This window comes from Ceratotherium simum, chromosome 6, assembly GCF_057802395.1.
Source record: "Ceratotherium simum simum isolate JZ-2026a chromosome 6, ASM5780239v1, whole genome shotgun sequence".
Lineage (NCBI taxonomy): Eukaryota > Metazoa > Chordata > Mammalia > Perissodactyla > Rhinocerotidae > Ceratotherium > Ceratotherium simum.
In genome coordinates this window covers 25,143,201-25,161,996 of record NC_141905.1, presented here as the reverse complement: position 1 = coordinate 25,161,996, position 18,796 = coordinate 25,143,201, and the positions used below count along the sequence as shown (strand labels likewise).

At 42.7% G+C, this 18,796-nt stretch overlaps 1 protein-coding gene across 2 annotated transcripts in view; it reads right to left on the bottom strand.

Annotated features, from left to right (window-relative positions):
• The window catches only part of KCNMA1 (potassium calcium-activated channel subfamily M alpha 1), a 711,162-nt gene that overhangs the window by 119,921 nt on the left and 572,445 nt on the right, over nucleotides 1-18,796 (bottom strand). For both annotated transcript variants that reach the window (XM_004426905.3, XM_087431991.1), the window contains exons 17-18: nucleotides 11,853-11,939; nucleotides 5,538-5,614 (exon numbers count right to left, since the gene is read on the bottom strand). In XM_004426905.3, coding sequence (XP_004426962.1) covers nucleotides 5,538-5,614; nucleotides 11,853-11,939 — 164 coding nt within the window. The remainder of the gene's footprint in view (nucleotides 1-5,537; nucleotides 5,615-11,852; nucleotides 11,940-18,796) is intronic.

The following is an 18,796-nucleotide window of genomic DNA, read 5'->3' as shown; positions in this document are numbered from 1 at the left end:
GTCCAGTGGGATGTAAAGCTGAGGCATTTGTCTGATGTGACACTGGGAATCAGAGAGCATTCTTTCAAGTCCTATAAATGAGGAACGATGTCTTCACTTTGCAAAATTCCTCCTATTTGCTTCTGGAGGGAGAAGAAAGATCTTCCAAGTGGTCTTCCAAGAACAGAAAGAAGGGAGGAAAAAGCTAGTTAATGTCAGCAGCAAGAGCACACAGAGCTAGTTCATCCTGCCCCCAAACCATACTGTAGCTAGGGTGGGCAGAAGAATTCGGCACTAGAGTTGTTTGTTGATTGACATCATGTTTTCTCCGATTCTGAAGGATCATTGGACACAGAAGGCAGCTCTGCAGGTATGAAAATGGCTCATGCCCTCGTGCCACCCTTAAAGGTGTTCAGCAGATAAAGGGAGCCACGGAGTCACTTTTGGCAGAATTGTGCATCACACTGAAGAAGGTCCTTGTTTTGTTTTGTTTGTACACGGAGCGTTCTATACCTGCAAACTCTGACGACTAGCCAAAAGCAGATGACCAACTTGCCTCTTCTGCTGCGAAGCAACATGAGAGGACTGAGTGCTGGGACATATCCTCCAAAATGAGGGTCGTTGGGCTGAACTGGTCTGCAGGTTGCTTCTCGTTTTCAGTGGAGTCTCGTGTACAGGAGCAAAGACCTGATGCTCGTTGCTGGTGCCACTGAAAGCAGCATTGCTCTAAGTCACACACAAAAATACTGGCCCTAAAATTGCCACATCTTGTTGGATGAGAGGGGTCCTACTCCTTGAGTAAATTGGGGGCTCAGAGACTTACATTTACTTGTTCAGACTTCTCCATAGCTCACTAAAGAAATGGAACATTCTCCTTGAGCCATCTTTCCCACCTTAAACAAGTAAATGGATCTTCCAAGATGCCTATATTCCTGACCCCCACAGAGGAACTAAGTATGTCCTATTGAGAATTGATTGAGAGAGAAACTTTAATTTTAAAGCAAGGGAACTTCATAGACTGTAGGAAATAATTACCACTGTGGAAATACTTGTCTCCAGTAAGGTGGTTTAAATACTAAACAGTCCCAAAGTCGGGTGGCCAATTCATTCTCTAGCAAGCACTTTCTTGTATAGAGAGGCACACATATTGTAATAAATACATCACTCTCTATAAAATATCTCTAGGCTTATATATAAAAATGTACACTTTTACATATAAAGTATTGGTACATATCATATATATATCACAACACAGGAATATATATATAGCATATGTGTTTCCTTCGGGATAGGAATTCAAGCTCAATAGCAGAGGAGACCAAGTATAATTCATCAAAGGCAAGCATGGCAATGACCCCACTTGACGAGGCATCTGGAGCTAAAGTGGTAATTACCTCAGCCTACTCAGTGCCCTCTAAAGGTCACTGAGACGAGGCCGGCAAGAGGAATACTGTTGTCAAGGTCTTATTTTCGAATGGAAAAATAAGACAGCGCCAGAAGCTGGCAAGAGGCTGGGGGTGGGTGGATGAACGGAGGGGGTTCCCTGCTTTCAGGGTTCTCCAGCTCCAGGCTACTCTGCAGAGGGTGCTGGATGAGGGAGCTGGGGCATGATGTCACTGCTACATGCAACATAAATACCAAAGAAAAAAGGAACCGAAACTGTACAGAAAATAAAAGAAGTATCTCTTCTAGAGAAAGACAGGGGAACTGGACTCTGGGCTTCTGGGAACCCGTTTTACTCACAATATATCACTACCAGTGTGCAGTTAAAATAGAGTAGGGGTCGTATTCCAAGGCAGCAAAGGGAAAAAAATAAATCAAAAATATGTCAATGATTAGAAGTTAAAGAAAATTCCTTCAAACACATCAATTTAGACATGACTTGTCCCCTAGCGGTCCATCCTTTGGCAAACTTGTAGCGGCTGGGGGAGAAAATGTAAATCATTAGACCAGCTTTGTTACACAGAGAAAGAAAATGAGTAAATAGTAGACTCTGAGAGCTTGCTCCTGGGCCAGACAGCTGAATTTGACTCTCTTCCTTGATGGAGAGCTATGAAGAAATGGAAAGAAATACACAAGTTAAACTATACCACCACAGAATTTCCAGAAATGGAACATCCACATTTGGTAGTTCTCCAGACAGTATGACAACGAAAACATTTAAGGTTACTGAATGAAAGCAAAGGGTGAAGTGGGGGAGGGGCTGGAAGGAGAAGAGCTGGGTTGGGAGAGGAGGGTTAGGAAGCTGTGGATAAAGACCAGTGACTGTCACCAGCTCTGCCCTTATGGAGATGTATCATTCCAGGGTGAATTATTAATGCCTGGCTCAACAGGTTTGGACAGATGACTATGTGGGTCAGCTGCCCTCTCCAACTCTAGGCACCAGGCAATGCGCAATCCAAAGCATGGGAACCTCTCCCCCCAATGCATTATTCACAATTATAGCTCCTTTTAATGAAAGTTGCCTTGCAACCAAAACCTATCTTCCCCAATTTCCTCACTTGCCTGGTAGGCATGGGGAGGTTCATGCTTAATAACTCACTTTATTCTAACCACCACTTACACCTACACATCTGCATCCTGCCCTCTGTAACACAGGCTGCTATGGCCTTTTAATTAGGAAGAACAATATTTGCACAATTCTGATTGTTATCAAATATTGACCTCACAGCTGAAGGTGTCTATGAGATGAGGAGTCCAAGTGGGGAGTGGGGTGTATAGTAAAGGGAGCGGGACCCTTGCACACTGGCTTGGCTTTGGAGAGGCGGTCCTTTTGCAGCATCTGTGCCAAGCATGATGGGAAATCATACACTTCATTAGCTGAACCAACTTTAAGGGAAATGAAGAGAATAAAATTATTTCAAACAATTATGTGCCTTTCTCTCCAGCATGAAGTTCAAGTCAGCTGCTGTTTGCTTGCCTGGAACCAAGATGGAAAACTATCCTAGAGGCCAAATCCTCATTTCTAGGGACTTAATAAACTGTCTGCTGGGTTCCACTATAGTGCCCTGCGAGGAACATTCCGGTATCAGAGAGACAGTCAAGATGCTCTCTCTTTATCCTTCCACTTCCACTCTCGCCTCCCTAGAGTCTGTTCTCTATCCAGTCACCAGGAAGATCCTTTAAACTGGGAATTGATGATGTAATTTCCTTGCTTAAAATCTTCCAATGGGTATATTTATTATAGGACTAAAACCCAAGTTTCTTACCATAGCCCCTGCCTTCCTCTCTGGTCTCATCTCATACCACACTCTCCCCAATCCCACCAGCCCCACTGGCCTTCCTACCTTCCCTCAAACACTACAAACTTATTCCCGCCTCTTGGCCTCTGCCCTTGCTCTTCTGCCTACCCAGATTGGCTCTCAGCTTCAGTGTCACCTGCCAAGGGAGGCCCTCCAGACCTTTCAGCTAAAGCAGCATCCCTACAAGGTTCCTCACACCCTCAGGCAGTCTCCTCTCTCTTCATAGCACCTGTCTCTATCTGAATGTATTTAATCGTTTCTATGAGCACTGTTTGTCTCCATTAACTAGCGGGAAGGCTTCAGGAGGGCAGGAACACTCCCTCCTCCGTACCAAGAATAGAGCCTTGCACAAAGAAGGTACTCAAAAATACGTGAATGACTAATCAATAAGTGAATGTCATTGACACCCCCAGGGGACTAAGTTCTCTGGCAAACATCCTGTCATGGGTTACTGGCCTCAACACTCTCCTGGGTTTCCCAACCCCCTCCACTACAAGAGTTTCTTTACAAAGGAGTTCACCCTCTTGCATTTGTTACTCTCTCGCCTACTTCCACCTGGGGATGTAGTGTTCCTTCTGATGGAAATGATCCAGGAGATACCTGGTCAGCTGAGCTGTACTTCTGTGTTCACAGCTAGCTGAGCATGGCTGGGGGACACTGCCTGGTGAGAAGGGTCCTTTGTGTCATGGAGTTGGGGGGATTGGTAGGGAGTGGGTTTGTTCTGCACCTTACATGCCCTTAGACACTCTTCCTGGTAGGTTGTCAGAATCGGGGAACTCTTAGGCCCCAAGAAGTTCAAGGCTCTTGTTCTGAGATACCAATAAATACTCATCTTATTGATGGTGTCAGAACTGGGGGGGTGATGGGGCTGTGTGCATTAAGTCAGTGGAGAAAAGGAGAGAAAAACCATGGGCCTAAGCTGCCCCGAACTTGGGACCTAGCCGGAGAGAATTTCTCCAGGAACTGCTAGAGACCAAGAATGCTCCCCATGGGTGTTTGCCTAGGAGACTGTTCTCCGTGCTCCAGCAGAGCGATACTTGTATCTTACTGGCTGTGCATTTACTGTGCCCCCCTTTCGACGTGCAGTGAAAAGAGCCCTTGCTTCCGTTGGCCTATCTCAGGAATGGTGTTCTTCTGTCTGGTTTCTGCTTGTGAAAAAGTATTTTACAGGATGACCTTTCATAACTGTGTTCTTACTAATCAGATCCAAGGTCACCCACCTTGCCCTTCTCTCCTGCAAAAAAAGATGAGGCCATTGAAAGCACAGCATCCTTGAGCCTGAACCCCTGCCTGTTGGGTCTGTGTGACTCTCAGGAATCTCATCCTCTCACTAAACTTAGAACCTTAGTGTCCTGTTTTTGTAAAATGGAATTAATAGCACCCCTGACAATTACACAGGGTTACGGTGAGGATCAAAGAAAATAATGATCCTAAGGAGCTTTGAAAACACACCATCACCATAGGAAGGCAGGCCTCATTAATATTGTTTTCTTAAGTGCTGCGAACAATTTCTATTAGGCAGTGCAACATAATTACTGCAAAAAGCATGGGCTTCTCAAGGCAAAGCCCACTTTAAGCCCTAGTTTCTCAGGGGCTCATGATCCAACATTCCTGACTGACCATATCTTTCTCAAGAGGCCCCATTGGCAAGCTGCTTTGGAAAGGATTTGAGACAGGATATGCCAGAAGGTGCTGAGCCCAATCTAGTCCACCCCAAAGAGCAATGGTGTTTGAGGTTGGTCACTGGGGCAATGGAATGCCCATTGGTGATGGCCAAGTTCTTTTCTCAGACTAGTCTGGGGGGTGTCACAACTGAAAACTCCCATCTTTGGTACCAAAACGTGCAGCAACCCCAAATGGAAAGAAAGTCAGCTCCCATTTGGGAGATCAAGTCCTCAGACTCAGTTTCCCTCTCACCCCTAGTATGGCCATCTTTACACTTGGTGGTCCCCCATCCACTGGAGATCACTATACAGAAATATTCCCTCCTCCACATCCATAGCTGTCCTCCTTTTCACCCACTGGACTTCCTTTGTTCGACTGGACACATCTACTCAGGCATCTCTTTAGAGTCAAGAATGGGGATCAGAACTAGCCTCACTCCTAGGTGCTGATGGTGCTGATTTCTTGTCCTCTGCTTTAATAAAGCGAGGACAGGTATTTATTTCATGTCTCTTTAAACTGTTGGGTGAAACATAAACATATTCAAGAAACCTCTTGATGTTTAGTGTTTCTTTAATAGGAAAAGGAGAAGGGAAACGAATTTGGGGAAAAGGAAGGAGAGAGGGCGGGGAGGGGGAAAGAGACACTACTTACGCCGTTTGCAGCCGCATTTTTTTATTCTTTTGGGATCTGTGATGTCATCATGACAGGCCTTGCAGTAAAAAAATGCCCTGTAGAAAGAGAATGGAAAAACTGACACGTTTCATAATCCACCCAAATAAAATGAGCACCACATTTCCTCCACTGAGCTGCCAAATTAATGAAACACGCCAGCACTAATTTCCTTTAATCTTCTGAAAGGTTTAGACGTTTACAGACGGAAATGTTTGTTGCAAGACCATTTATTTCAAACACAGGACTCTGCAATTTGAGTTAGTGCTTCTTTTAATAAACTTTCATTTGAAAAGGAACGGGGGGAAAGGTTGCCGATGTGACACACTGCGTCTGCTCACTCATCTTTCATTTTTGAGAAAAGCATTCAATGCTGCTCATCAGGACACATGCGCAACACCTGGACCCTTGCTGAGGAAGTTAAATATCTCTCTGAAACCCTCACAATCTAGTCAAATACATCAAAGGGGATACAAGGATGATGTTCCTCAGTCAAATAAAAACACTAGTCTTGTCACTCTGAAAGCACTATTTCTTTTCAGTCAAAGTGAGAGAGGTTAAGGAGGAAGGTGGAGAGGATAAAACAAAAGTGATGCATCAAGCGAGTCCTCTGTCAAAACCCCTCTGGGATTTCACAGCCATATTTACTCCCATACTGGCAGGACCAACTTCCATACTCTCCAGCCCTGAGAACATGTAATAAATGAAGGTTTTCTTCTCCCTATGGAGCACAGCTCAGCTGACCACTGGAGTGGGGAGGGTAGAGGGTATCACAGGGTTGGGGTGGGTAGAAGGAGACCAGAGGAAGCAATCAGCAACAAAAGCCCCTGCTCCAACGTAAGTGTCAATAGGTGGTTACAAAGTACACTGGCTGTGTTAAAGATATTCTGGGTGAGACAAAATAAGATCATTCAAACACTATTTAAAATGCACAGGGCCTAGAAGGACAATACTGGAGGTCTGCGTCCTTTCACTCCTGGGGAGTACTGTCATAAAATTCACAGGAACAGCCTTAACAAACTTCTGGATATGGGGACTAACAATATCCCTGGCTTAACACCTTCACCACTCCCAACATGAAACTGAATTCCAGGGATAAACATAGTCTTTCCTTGACCAGGGCTATAAAGAAATAAACACAATTCTTAATCCATTTATTCCTAGGTTCCTTTCTATGTTTTTCACAGGACTTGCATTTGTGATTGGCACTGGCTGGAAACTAATGGTAAGACTTTGGGATCTGGAAGAGATCTTGGCAATCACGCAGCCAAAGTCTCTGAGGCTCAGTGTCCTCATCTGTAAACTGAGGAGGTTGTCATGACCCATCATCCACAGTCATCCTGTGCTAGAACTTGGCTGGCCCCAGGACTTCTAAATCCAAGCCCAATACTCTTTCCACCCTAGCAGCTCATCCGCTGTTTCTGGAAATGCCATTTCTCATCCATGCTGCAAAAAAAGAAAAGGTAGCTGACTGTTTGCCCTGAGTGGCAATGTGGCTAACAACCCAATCAATGGTGACCTGCCTTGAAAGGCAAAGGACAGGAAAGGAGGAAGCAATTTTGCTTCCACTTCCTTTGGCCATTTTCTCCCCCATTTGATGCTCCTACACATAATAATAATGATAACAATAATAATAGCTAACATTTATAGAGCACAGACTATAGGCCAGGCACTATTCTAAGCATTTTATGTGTTAATGAATTTGATCCTCAAACAATCCTTTGAAGGAGGTATGATTATTATCTCTGTTTTACAGATAAAACTGAAGCACAGAGAGGTTAAGTGACCTGCCTGAGGTCACACAGGTATGAGTGGCAGAGCCAGGATTCAAACCCACGTAGTCTAGTCCCAGAGCCCAAGGTCTTAGACACATCTCTCCTAAGGAGGTGATGAAATGATGATGAGTCTGAATAGACTGTTGAAAAGATAAAGTGTGATTACTTCATGAATTAAAACTAGATTCTGAAAATGAAATAACCATAGGGGCCAGACAGGTAAAGTTAATAAGTGAAATGGGGTGGGGGTGAGGGTCTGTGGTGACCTAGAGACACATCCCCCCGCTGGAGGGGGCGGAGTATCTAAGCTCCAGCTGATTTTTGCCAAGTGGCACTTCTCTGCAAGCACTAGTCTCTTCCCCACCCGTCTCTGCCTCTCTCATGCTCATCTGGCAAAGCCCTGCCTTACTGCACACCTGCACTGAGCAGCTGAGTGACGCTGGGGAAAGGAAACACAACCGTGCTGACTGATCGTACTTGAGATCCACGGCCATGGATTTCAGGGGCCTTTTCACACTCCCCAAGATCTACTCTATACCTCCTCCTCCCACCTCAGTCCTCTCTGGTCTCCCCTCCAAATCCTCTCCTGCTCACGTCACCCCTTCCCCAAGCAGCCTTCAGCTGGTGATCTTGACACACACATCATCAATAAGACCAGATCCACATCCTGTAAGACTGGTCATTGGGGTCTCCTTGTCCTCTGGTTTCCTGTTGTGTTTGGCCAATGAGAGGAGCCAGTAGGAGACTGGAGGGTGAGAAGAGATGAGTTCCTCCCTGTCAAGTCATGAAATGGTAGTGACAGCATTCCTCTACTGAAGGACACAGCTCCTGCCAGGCAGCTTACACCACAACCTCTCTCTCCAGGTTCTGACAGCCCTCCTGCCCCTTGACTCTGCACATCTAGGGCTGAGAGTGGCTCCTCTCTGTTGCTAGCTCTGAGGTGCTGTGCCATCCTTTGTTGACTTTCCTTAACTCTCTGCCCACAGCTTTATACAGTCCCTTCATAAAACTCTCTTCCCTTTTCCCATTTAAGTGCGTCATCTGTTTCTTGTCAGGACCATCACTGATATAGCACCCAATCTTACATCTCCAACCCTCACCTTTCCCCAGAACTCCAGAATCTTAGATCCAACTGCCTTTATGACATCTCCATAAGTATGTTTAGTACATATCTCTGACTTAATATAACCAAAATAGAATTCTTAATTTCCTACCACACAAACTTTCTCCTCCTACAGTTTCCCCCATCTCAGTAAGATGGAGCCATCATCCACCCAATTGCATAGGCTCCATTCTCGATTCCTCTATTTCCCTCATTTCTTACATCCAGTTCATCAGTGGGTCCCATAGACTCTCTATGCTGAAGTGGTCTCTCCAGTCACCAGTCTAGCCCGAGTTATCCTCTCTCACCTAAACTCTGCAGCCGTCTCTGAGTCTCTCAGCCTCCTCTCCGGCTCCACTATATCCCATTCTCTACAATGCAGGTGGAAAGACCTTTTAATAATAATCAGACCACATCATCCCTAGCTTAAAACCATCAATGACTCCATTTTACAACATACTCAACCTCTGTATAAAGACCTATGGGAACCGCCCTTACCTTTCTCTCTAACCTCATCCCACCACTCCACTCCCCAGGCACACTTTCTTTCCCTTGGTTCCCTGAACACAACAAAATTGTTCCCACCATGTCTCCCCTTCCCTTCTGTTCTTGGTATGATGGATTCTCTCCCATCACCTACATCTCTGCTCAGGTATCCCTCCCTCAGAGCAGCCTTCACTTACACCCAATCTCAATCATTGACCCAGCTGCATTCATTCTTTGCACCATGAATAAACAAAACTACAACCCTCTCCTCCCTAGAATGTGAGCCCACGAGAGCGGGGACTTCCCTCTGTTGTTCTCCACTGTTTCCCTGGCACCTAGTACAGGGTATTCTGGAAATATTCTGACTGACCTACAGACACTTCATGAGTGAATGAGCATGAGAATGCTGCCCAGTAATGCTGGATCTGCAAGATTTTCAGGAGAAACTAGTAATAAGGATTTTTATATAAAAGATTATGACAACTTCATCTTGGCAACTAATTTATTTTTTAAAATTGTGACTCGAATCACGTCTGCAAGCCAAGTTGAGTCAATGAGGCACCATTTTGTAACTCTTACATTACAGAATATGTTCCAAGGTTATTTAAAAAGGAAAATATTTCGTGGCCAGGGGTAAAGGACAAGGGCCCAAATGCTCATCCCACAGTGACCTAAGATTAGAATTGGATGGTTTCACTCCTCTTTTCCTAAAACACCGCATCTGAAAGTTGCTATGAGCCTGAATCCATTCACTTCTTTGGTGTTTTTTGCAGCAGCAGAGGGTGCAAACTCAATACTAGATCATCATCATCTACTTTTCCATTTTTATAAAACTTGTTTAGTTTCATTCAAATCTCCAATGTCCTTTCTGTGGTTTTCTGCAGTCTTCATCTATTTGAAATCCCCTAACTGACAGCGTTTGCTCTGACACATCACACACCACGGAAAATTACAGGCTGGTGTTGTAGCTGATTGTGTCAGCATGTATTTGTGAATACCATAAAGCACTGAAATGAGACATATTGCACTCCCTAATATAGGAGGTAATTTGTTTTTTGGACTGCCTGGTATCTGTGACATTCATTAGTGAGAGATGCAATAGGAAATAGAATTACACAAATGGGAGTTTCATGTTATATTCGCTATCTGGGAGGCACACGTGATCCGCGGTGCCGCTGTGCTCCCCAGCCCCCTGGACGCGGTGCTCAGATCCTGCTTTCGGCTTTTGTGTCTCACAGTCTGGACATGGGCATAACCTTCTCTTCCAGAGGACCAGGGGGGCTTCAGTCCCACTCACCCTCACTTTCCTTTCTCAGGGGAACCCAGTTCTCACGGTACTCCTGAAGAACAGTGAGGATCCATGAACTGGATAAGGAGGTTTTCCTCTCCCACACCTGAATAATGGCAATCCTTTCCCAATTTGCAGAAGTAAATTTAAGTCATTAGATAGCTCCGTTTTAAGGATTTTTTTTTTTTTCGCTTCTCCACCCCATTTTTTTTTTCCCCCAAAAGCTTCTATAACTGGTATGGCTAGTTTGCAAGAGGGAATGAAGAGGAAGAAAATAATAAGCATCAGTTGTCAAATATCGTAGTTCTGTGCTCAGCATATCAGGTTCACTTCTTGGCAAATAACTAAGAACATAAGCTCTGGAACTGGACCTCCTGGTTTTAAATCCTGGCTTCACTGCTCACTAGCAGTGAGGTTTTGGGCAAGTTAGTTAACTGTCAGTGCTTCAGCTCCCTCACATGTAAAATGGGAATAGCAATGCTCCCTCGCTCCTAAGGTTGTCGAGAGGATTAAACGAGTTCAGCAAGAGCTGGTACCTGGTACTTAGAACAGTGCTGGCACACATTAAACTCTACGGAAGAATTTGCTAGTATTATTAAATTTGGTAGAATGTGTGGGTTTTAGTCCAGTCTGGGTTCTGCCACTTCCTTAGGTGCTGCGTGGCCTTGGACAAATCATTTATCTGAATTTTACAGATGAGGAAACCAAAGCCCTGAGTGTTTTAGAAGACTTACCTTACAAGGCTATTTTGAGAAGCAGCAATAAAGAACATAGACACCTAGCACAGGCCTGGCTTTCAGTAGGAACTCATTAAATGAAAACAACCCGCTTACATGATAATTATAGACCTTCACAATTAATAATTTATTTAAAATATTTTATGTGACATTTTATTGTTGAACTGAGTTACCTGTCTGACCATGTGAGTCACATTTTCTGCTGGTAAATTTTTCCTAGTTCATAGGATAGAATCAAATATAACAATATTCCATGGTGTTCTGCAAAGAGCTCTATGATTTCCTAGGCTGCTTAAACAGGGTTAAGGATACTAATCCAAGTGTCCTAAAACATTGAGGCCAATGAAATCCTGGGCTGTACCCACCGAGGCTTAAGAATTGAACCTGACAACTTCAGCCACTTACCTAGAAGGCCACAAATAGAAATATAGCCAGTTTAGTATTTCATCTGAACTTAATCCAAACTCTTTGAGATTCCATTTAGCATTTAAAGTAGATAACTGATAATTCTCAAGTAAATTTTCCTGGATAATATTAAGTAAAGAGCACTAGACAAGGAGCCACTTGTCCCATGTTACATTGTTCTGGTCATTAAGAATCACGGTGATTCTCTCTGGGACTAGCTTTCTTCCCTTGGAAAATGAAGGTGCAGGAAACTAGACCCTCCTAGTTCTAAAATGCTATTATTCTAAGTCAAAGACATGGAGTTGATTATGTGAAGAGGAGTCTGTGGAAGCATTTGAAAGCACAATCTCTTTTTCCTAAGACTTGGCACCATTTGATGCCCAGGGACATGTTAAGAAGTTTTGGGGGTAGGGCCCTGCATGTATTGGAAGCATGCCCCAGCTCAGTGGATCAAGATGTCTATGGCTGGGCCAGAAAGAAAGGCAGGTGAAAATAAACTCTTACCTCTTAACTTCTTTGGCATCACTTGCGATGAAAAATCCTAAAGTACCTTCTTGGATCTTAAGATGGTTTCCAGGGTTAATTAATATACTGCTCAGTGAACAAAAACAAACAAAGAAGATACATTTGTGAGGTCACATTCTGAGTAAAACCTTGAAGGCTACACCGTGCTGTTAATTTTATAGGGGGCCCACTAGTCTAATGCTTTCCCCAAAGATTTTTGTCTAGAGCCTGATGTCCACTGTCCCACATTGGTTGAATAATGCCATCATAAAGCTCTACTGCTTAATTCCCAGGTTGGCATACTCCCAGTTGCAGAAATCAAAGCAAATCGAGGTTTTAGGGCTGGGTTTGTATAATGGGGCTGCCATCATGGGCTTCTGACTTAAAGCAAAGTTCCTAACAATGTTTCCCTTTGGAAACTGCTGTGGATGGTCAACAATGAGTGTTATTGGTCTAATAAAGCTATTGTCACACCAATTTTCCATTACATGACAGAGCATTAATGGGACCCCTATATGCATACAGAAACATACATGTATACACAGCACATGTTACTGCAGGGAATGGTACAAGACACCCGTAACCAATGCAGAAGCAAAGAGAATATCTGCATGACACTGATAAGAACATGGAAGTAGATTCCATGTGCAGCCTATGTAGAAAGAATTAGTTCTATCAGAAAAGTGAAAAGCGAAAATGCCAGCAGTTTGAAATACCTAATGATTCCAGTCTGCTGTTTACAAAATTGGATGGGAGTGCTTGAATAAGGTGTGTGTGTAGTACATCCTGATTGGGGCAAACTGCAATTAGAAAACAAATGCAAATTACCCCTAAAAAAACTTCCCCTGCAGGGAAGTATGAACCTAAAATTACCCTGTCCTATTTCAAAGTGGTATAAATAGATTAGCTGACCAGGTTGTGTTTGGACTGACAGAAGAAATAAATGTTTCCTAATCTAATAAATGGGTGAAACAAACAAGTTTAATTTTCTGCAGAGCGAAAACAGAATACCAGAATGTCTCACCCTCAGACCGAGATGAGGCTCTGGGCTGAACGGACACACAAGTTAGGGAAACTAACTGCAGCAGTAGATAAAACATAGGGATTCTTTGATCTGGAAAGTTGGTGTTTAAGGTAATAAACGTTTGCAATCAGGCTAAAGGAAGTCCTCAACTATGTAAAAACAATCAAAATGGAGGATGACAATTTACATGTAATCTTTTTCTGCTGGTAAAACCATTCCAGAAAAGTGCTGTAGCCAACAGAGTGATGTAGCAATACAGGAAGGACCCAGGTGAACTTTTGTTCTGTCGGGAGAACTCAGAGTAGATCATTACTGCAAAATAATTGTTTATGCTCACAAGAACATACACTCTTACCCATGACAAGACCTGACAGAAGGAGACCAATCCCGTGTCATCGCTGTTACTAACACTAAATAATAGCGAGAGTCCATGAAGACTTGACTGTTCTGCCCCAGAACCACAGGCAACAATGAGATTCCTCACAAATCAGGAAGCAGCAGGCCACATTAACAGCACAGCTTGCAACGGGCAGCGGTGTGGCACAGGCACCGACTAATTACCCTCCACCAGCTCTTCACGTTGGTCTATCAGCCCTCTGACTTCTCAAGACCATGAGGAGAAAAGGTTCAGACCTCATACAGTTTAGATGGATTCCTTTTTCAAAGCCAATTAAATACGATGTTTTAGAAATGCAGGATTCTGCATTTTACACACTTTCTTACCCCCTTTCCTGCAAGGCAGTTTTTATTTGCCCTGGCTCTGCAATCAGAAATTGGGTCCAAATTCCAGCATTGCTATTTAGTAGCTGTCTGACTTTGGTAAGTTACTAAACCTCCCTAGAAGTCAATTTCCTCACCTACAAGGTGGGGATGATGATAACCATAGTCTTTCTTTAGAGGACTAAGGGAGATAATGCCCAGAAAGCTCAATGCATGTTGGTCACTGTTACTTTTATTATTTATTATTGCAAAAAGAGTCAAAAGTATATTTCATTTTCAATGGGATTTTCAGATTTTCTTTAGCTGGCTCCATGGAATGGAACACAGGGCTTTGTATCAAAATATCCTATCTACAATGAGATGAAGTTATAGGGTGAAGAACTGTACAATCCAGAATAATGTGCAGGACACACATGAAAAATTCCAGGTACCTCTGGGGTCTAAAAGAGGTAATTCCTTAAAGTTGGAAAAGTCTACATTTTGATATGTATTCATATGAGTGTATAAAAAACTTCTGAGTGAAAAAAAACCCTATTATGATTTCAATAATGCAATTCAAAAGGAGAAATTTGACACTCATCAGTGTCTGGGTGACACGTATGTGCAAAACAAGCCTCGCGCAGACCCGTTTCCCATTTTTACATTATGTGCTTCATCAATTGTACTCCCATGATCCAGCCCACTGCGTCATGGTGGGAATACAGTGAGAGCAAGTCTCCTATCAATGGAAAGTTTCCTTTCATTTCCTCTGTTCTTTATCAATAGTGAACAAGAATTCTCCTACAGTGAGAATTTGGGATTGGCATTCCAGAGACTGAGAGGTTGAGAGAATTTATTACAGTCTTCAAGCTTGCTTTAGTCAAGTGGTGGAAAGGAAAGATTTTGGGCACAGATGTAAGGCAGATGTGTGTTCAAATGTCAGGTTCGCTGCCAATGTTGGTTAAACGAGCAGGTGCATGTGCCAGGCATTACAAGTTCAGGTTCTGGCTTTGGGCATGTGGATGCAGCTAAGCCTCCCTCTCCTCATCTGTAAAATGGGCTGAATAATCACTAGCTTACAGTGTCACTAAGAGAATTAAAGTACATACTGTGTGCTGAGTGACAGCCACATAGCAGGTCGTTAACAAATGGTCACTATTAATAGTAAGCAAGGTGATTACAGCAACTAAATGAGAGGTAAATAATCTCTCACAGCATCACAGCTCTCCATTTTATCCTTGATGCTAATAAACTACCCAGGAGGTACCCACTGTCATTGAAAGACGTTTCTACTGAGCAGTATCCAAAACATCTTATCCCTGCATAACATCTGGAGATGGGGTAATTTGGATTGGCTTTTGGCTGCACAGTGGAGTATCTCTCTGTTCCTTAAACCTTATGGCTGATTGTGTAAGGCACCATAGCACGCCAAGGACATTGCTGATGGTGTGACTCCAGGATGCCCTCTTATTCTCTTTGGACAGGGGTGAGAGGGTTTAAACCCTCCCTGTGTGAGGTGTGAGGCTGTATCACTTGCAGCTATCCAGATTAGGCTAAGACAGCCTTCTGGGTGGGAATCGAAAGAATGAGCCCAACTGTTGAGAATAATGAAGGAACAAAATCTAGATACATAAAGATGCCCATTGTGCTAGATTCCACTCATATATTTAAGCATTTGGTAAAGAACCATGTGCCCCTGATTCAGGGGACCACTGCATATAATACTCTCCGTGTAAGGGTACAAAGTTTCAAAGACTCTGAGGAAATATATTAGTCTTTTTGATATTTTAGACATTAAGACTTCTATACACATTCCAAATCTAGAAAGTTTAAAGTTTTAATCTTCTTCTTTTGAAAATATAAAAAGATAAGGATCCTAGACAGAAGTAACTTTTTTTTTCCCTGCAAAGTGCCTAATACCCTTAGAATTTGTTATTGACCTTCTAATGGGAATACATAAATCTTTCCAAAGATCTTTGATCTCTTAAAAGAATATCCACTGTTAAGTTTGTTTTGTTCTTTTGACTGCCAAAAGTCTCCCTCCCTGTGCATCACTTGAAATCAATCTCTGGCTCCAACTTTGTCTAATTCACTAGCTTATCAGAGATAAACTTTGAGATGTGTCATGTGAAGAATCAAGAAAATCTCTAAGAAAAAAGCCCATAGATCAATTAGCAGAATTCCAATAGGGACATCTTCTTGGCAAGGGCAAACTTTCCCTCATTTCAAGGAACGTATAAATTATCTGCCTTCTTCTACGACCTTGTTAATTTCAAGTGAAAACATTCAGTGACAGCTGGAGGCAAAGGGCTGGTGCGGTCTCTTCCCCAAGGATTCTTGCTCTCTCTTTTTCTTTTGCTCTCAGGCTAGTTTTATTCTTAGCTTATTCTTTGGCTCCTCACCCACTGTATGAAGCAAATACATATTTTGTGTAGGGAACCCACAGTTGGGTAAAGGAATGAAAAGCATGATCATATTTTATTTACTTTTGTAAAGAAGTTTCTCACAGTAGCAAGCTTAGAGCCCTGCATGTAGTAGGCACTTTTCAACTATTTGCTGAATGAATGAAAAACATGTCATTGGTCTCAGTTCCAAGTGTTCATTTCCCTCTCTAGTAAGGAGAAAGGTAGTCACAGTTGTTCTTTCACAGACCAAGCTGCAATTCTCATCACTCACGCCAACCAAAGGAGGGACCACACCTCTTCCAGTAGGTGGGCAAATGGGCTAACAATCTCCCAGATGCATGAAGTGTAAATATATAAATATATAAACAGCCAGCCACTTGGGGAGCTGAAGCAATTGATTTCAATCTTGAAAACACCACTCACTTAGAACTGAAATCTGTGTTCCTAAACTTAAAACACATTCACATGGAACTGGCTAGCAGGGCTCAGTCCAACAGGGAAATGTCCCTGTCAGGTTGCTCTGGGAGAGGAGCTCCAGGTTTCAAGCTGCAACGCATTCTGTTGTGTATCTCTTGCTGAACTTTGGTCAGGTTGGACATTTGGCACTTAATGGGGCAAAATGATTTATTCCCTTTCTCCATCACATATGCATAATAATTCTTCAATCATCATAAACTTTACTTGTTTGCTGCTTTTGGAGATAACCAATGATTGGTAATTCAACTGAAACAGATATTTTTTTAAAGGAAACTTTTATCCATTATGGATAAATATGACAGGTGTGTATTTCATTTCTCTCCTCCCCGCTCCAATTTTGGTAGGTGTAATGTACCATTCCCCCAAGCAATTGCAAAAATATCACTCACATGAGAATACAGTTTGTACTTGATAACAGGGCAATCATATGTGTCTAGCAAGCTAATGGGACTTCGTTAACTAGAGCAAGAGAATTAGAACCATCAAGGCCTTCAGTTCATGCAGTGCCCAGATGAATCATGCCCCTGGGAAGTTGCCCCTGTGACCACACAAGGTCATATACTATTGCGTGGGCCTTTGTTTGAAACAATTGTGTCCCCTCTCAGGCAGCACAACTGCCCTGCAGGTTATGGGCTGTGTTAGGGCACAGCCTATGGAAACCCCAAATCTGAAATCTTATTGCTTTTCTGGAACTTTTCATTTCTTCTGGGCTTTAAAATATATGCTGCTAGAGTCCCACACAACTAGACACACACACTTTTACTAATAAAATATATGTAGGAGACATGGTTGTGTATTCCATGCTTCAATATACTTAAGCCCAGTTCACTTACACAGAGACAGCATAATAAAGATTGCTCCCAGTTGGTCAGACTCAAATGACCTCCGCTGCAGTCCGCCAATGATATGGGCAAGGACTTGCTTAGCCTAAATCCACCTCAATAATTTTAGAAACGGTATTTTAAAATATATTTTGCACATAAAGAAAAAAGTAGCCATATGAGATGGGGAAAAGATAGTTCATTTGGGAAGGACAATGTTGGATATAGGGTTCTGGGAGCAAGCCATGTCACTTTCTGGTACAATTTAGGACAAGTCATGCCTACATTACAACATGCCTTCGCCACAAGATAAAAGGACTCAAAGGCCAAAAGCCAACAGCAGAGGTGCAACCACTGTGGAACTTTGAAGATGCAAAGTGTTGCAGTAACTTCTCGCAGTTGGATCATATCAATAATACCAAACTGACAGGAAGCCACCTCTATTTTCACGCATCTACTCGAAAAATCACGTAAGAATCTGACTTGGGAAAGAATTCCAGACAAACACACACACAATTACAAACACAAATGTGACAGTGATTACAACCACGGAGAAAAACAACTCTTGAGAAGATCGACTAGTGGGCATCTCAATAGTATGTTTTCAACAATATTGTCTTAGAGAACACATTATTGAAAAACTACACTGAAAATATTAACCCAAAAAGTTAAAAAAAATAAGAGAGCTATCAATGAGGATTTAGTCATGCTTCGTGCAACATAAAACAGCAACAAAACAGGGTGAGGTCACACGGTGAAAGTGGAGATGCTTCATATTAAGAAATATGCCCAAACACACCAGGAATAAAATAAAGCCATGAGTTCCTCTCAAGAAACAGTACTCATTTGGGAAATCAAAAGTGATAATCTGGTAATTTAGTAGCAGTGTTCTAAGTCTGCACTGAGTACTGCTCGAGAAATAAAATATGCAAAATGTTATCATCAAAATAAATGTAAGAGAGTTAAGTGTAAGGGCTTGGTCTCTGTTTTGTGGATAAAAGGACATGAATTCGGCTCTACGAACTGGAACTGGACACAGGAAGGAGGAGGTCACTGGGAATGTGGATGCAGTATGTAGACAAATGGCACCACAGAGTCTGGTGGACACCAAGACACATCAGGACAGGACAGAAACAGACACCAGGGGCTGGAGAGACACGTCCTCCTTTTCAATTTTAACAGCATTTGTTCCCATCATTGGTGCCAGGACTGAAAACAGGATCATGCCTTTTGTTTGTTTTAGATTTCCTGCAAAGAAGTTAGTGCGTCATCCAAAAGAATCAACAAATCCAACAAGAAAAGCAATATGCTACTTTCAATTTTTATGTACTCTAGCTGGAGAGGGGTTTGTATATAAATATATATATATATATATATATATATACATACACACTAAACAAGGGAATGGGATTATATATACATATACACATATATATAATCTCTATCTTCCTGAATTCTTGGCAAATGGTTAGTCCTGTGGTTAGAAGTGAAGACAGAGGGTGAGGTTGGGAGGAAAGT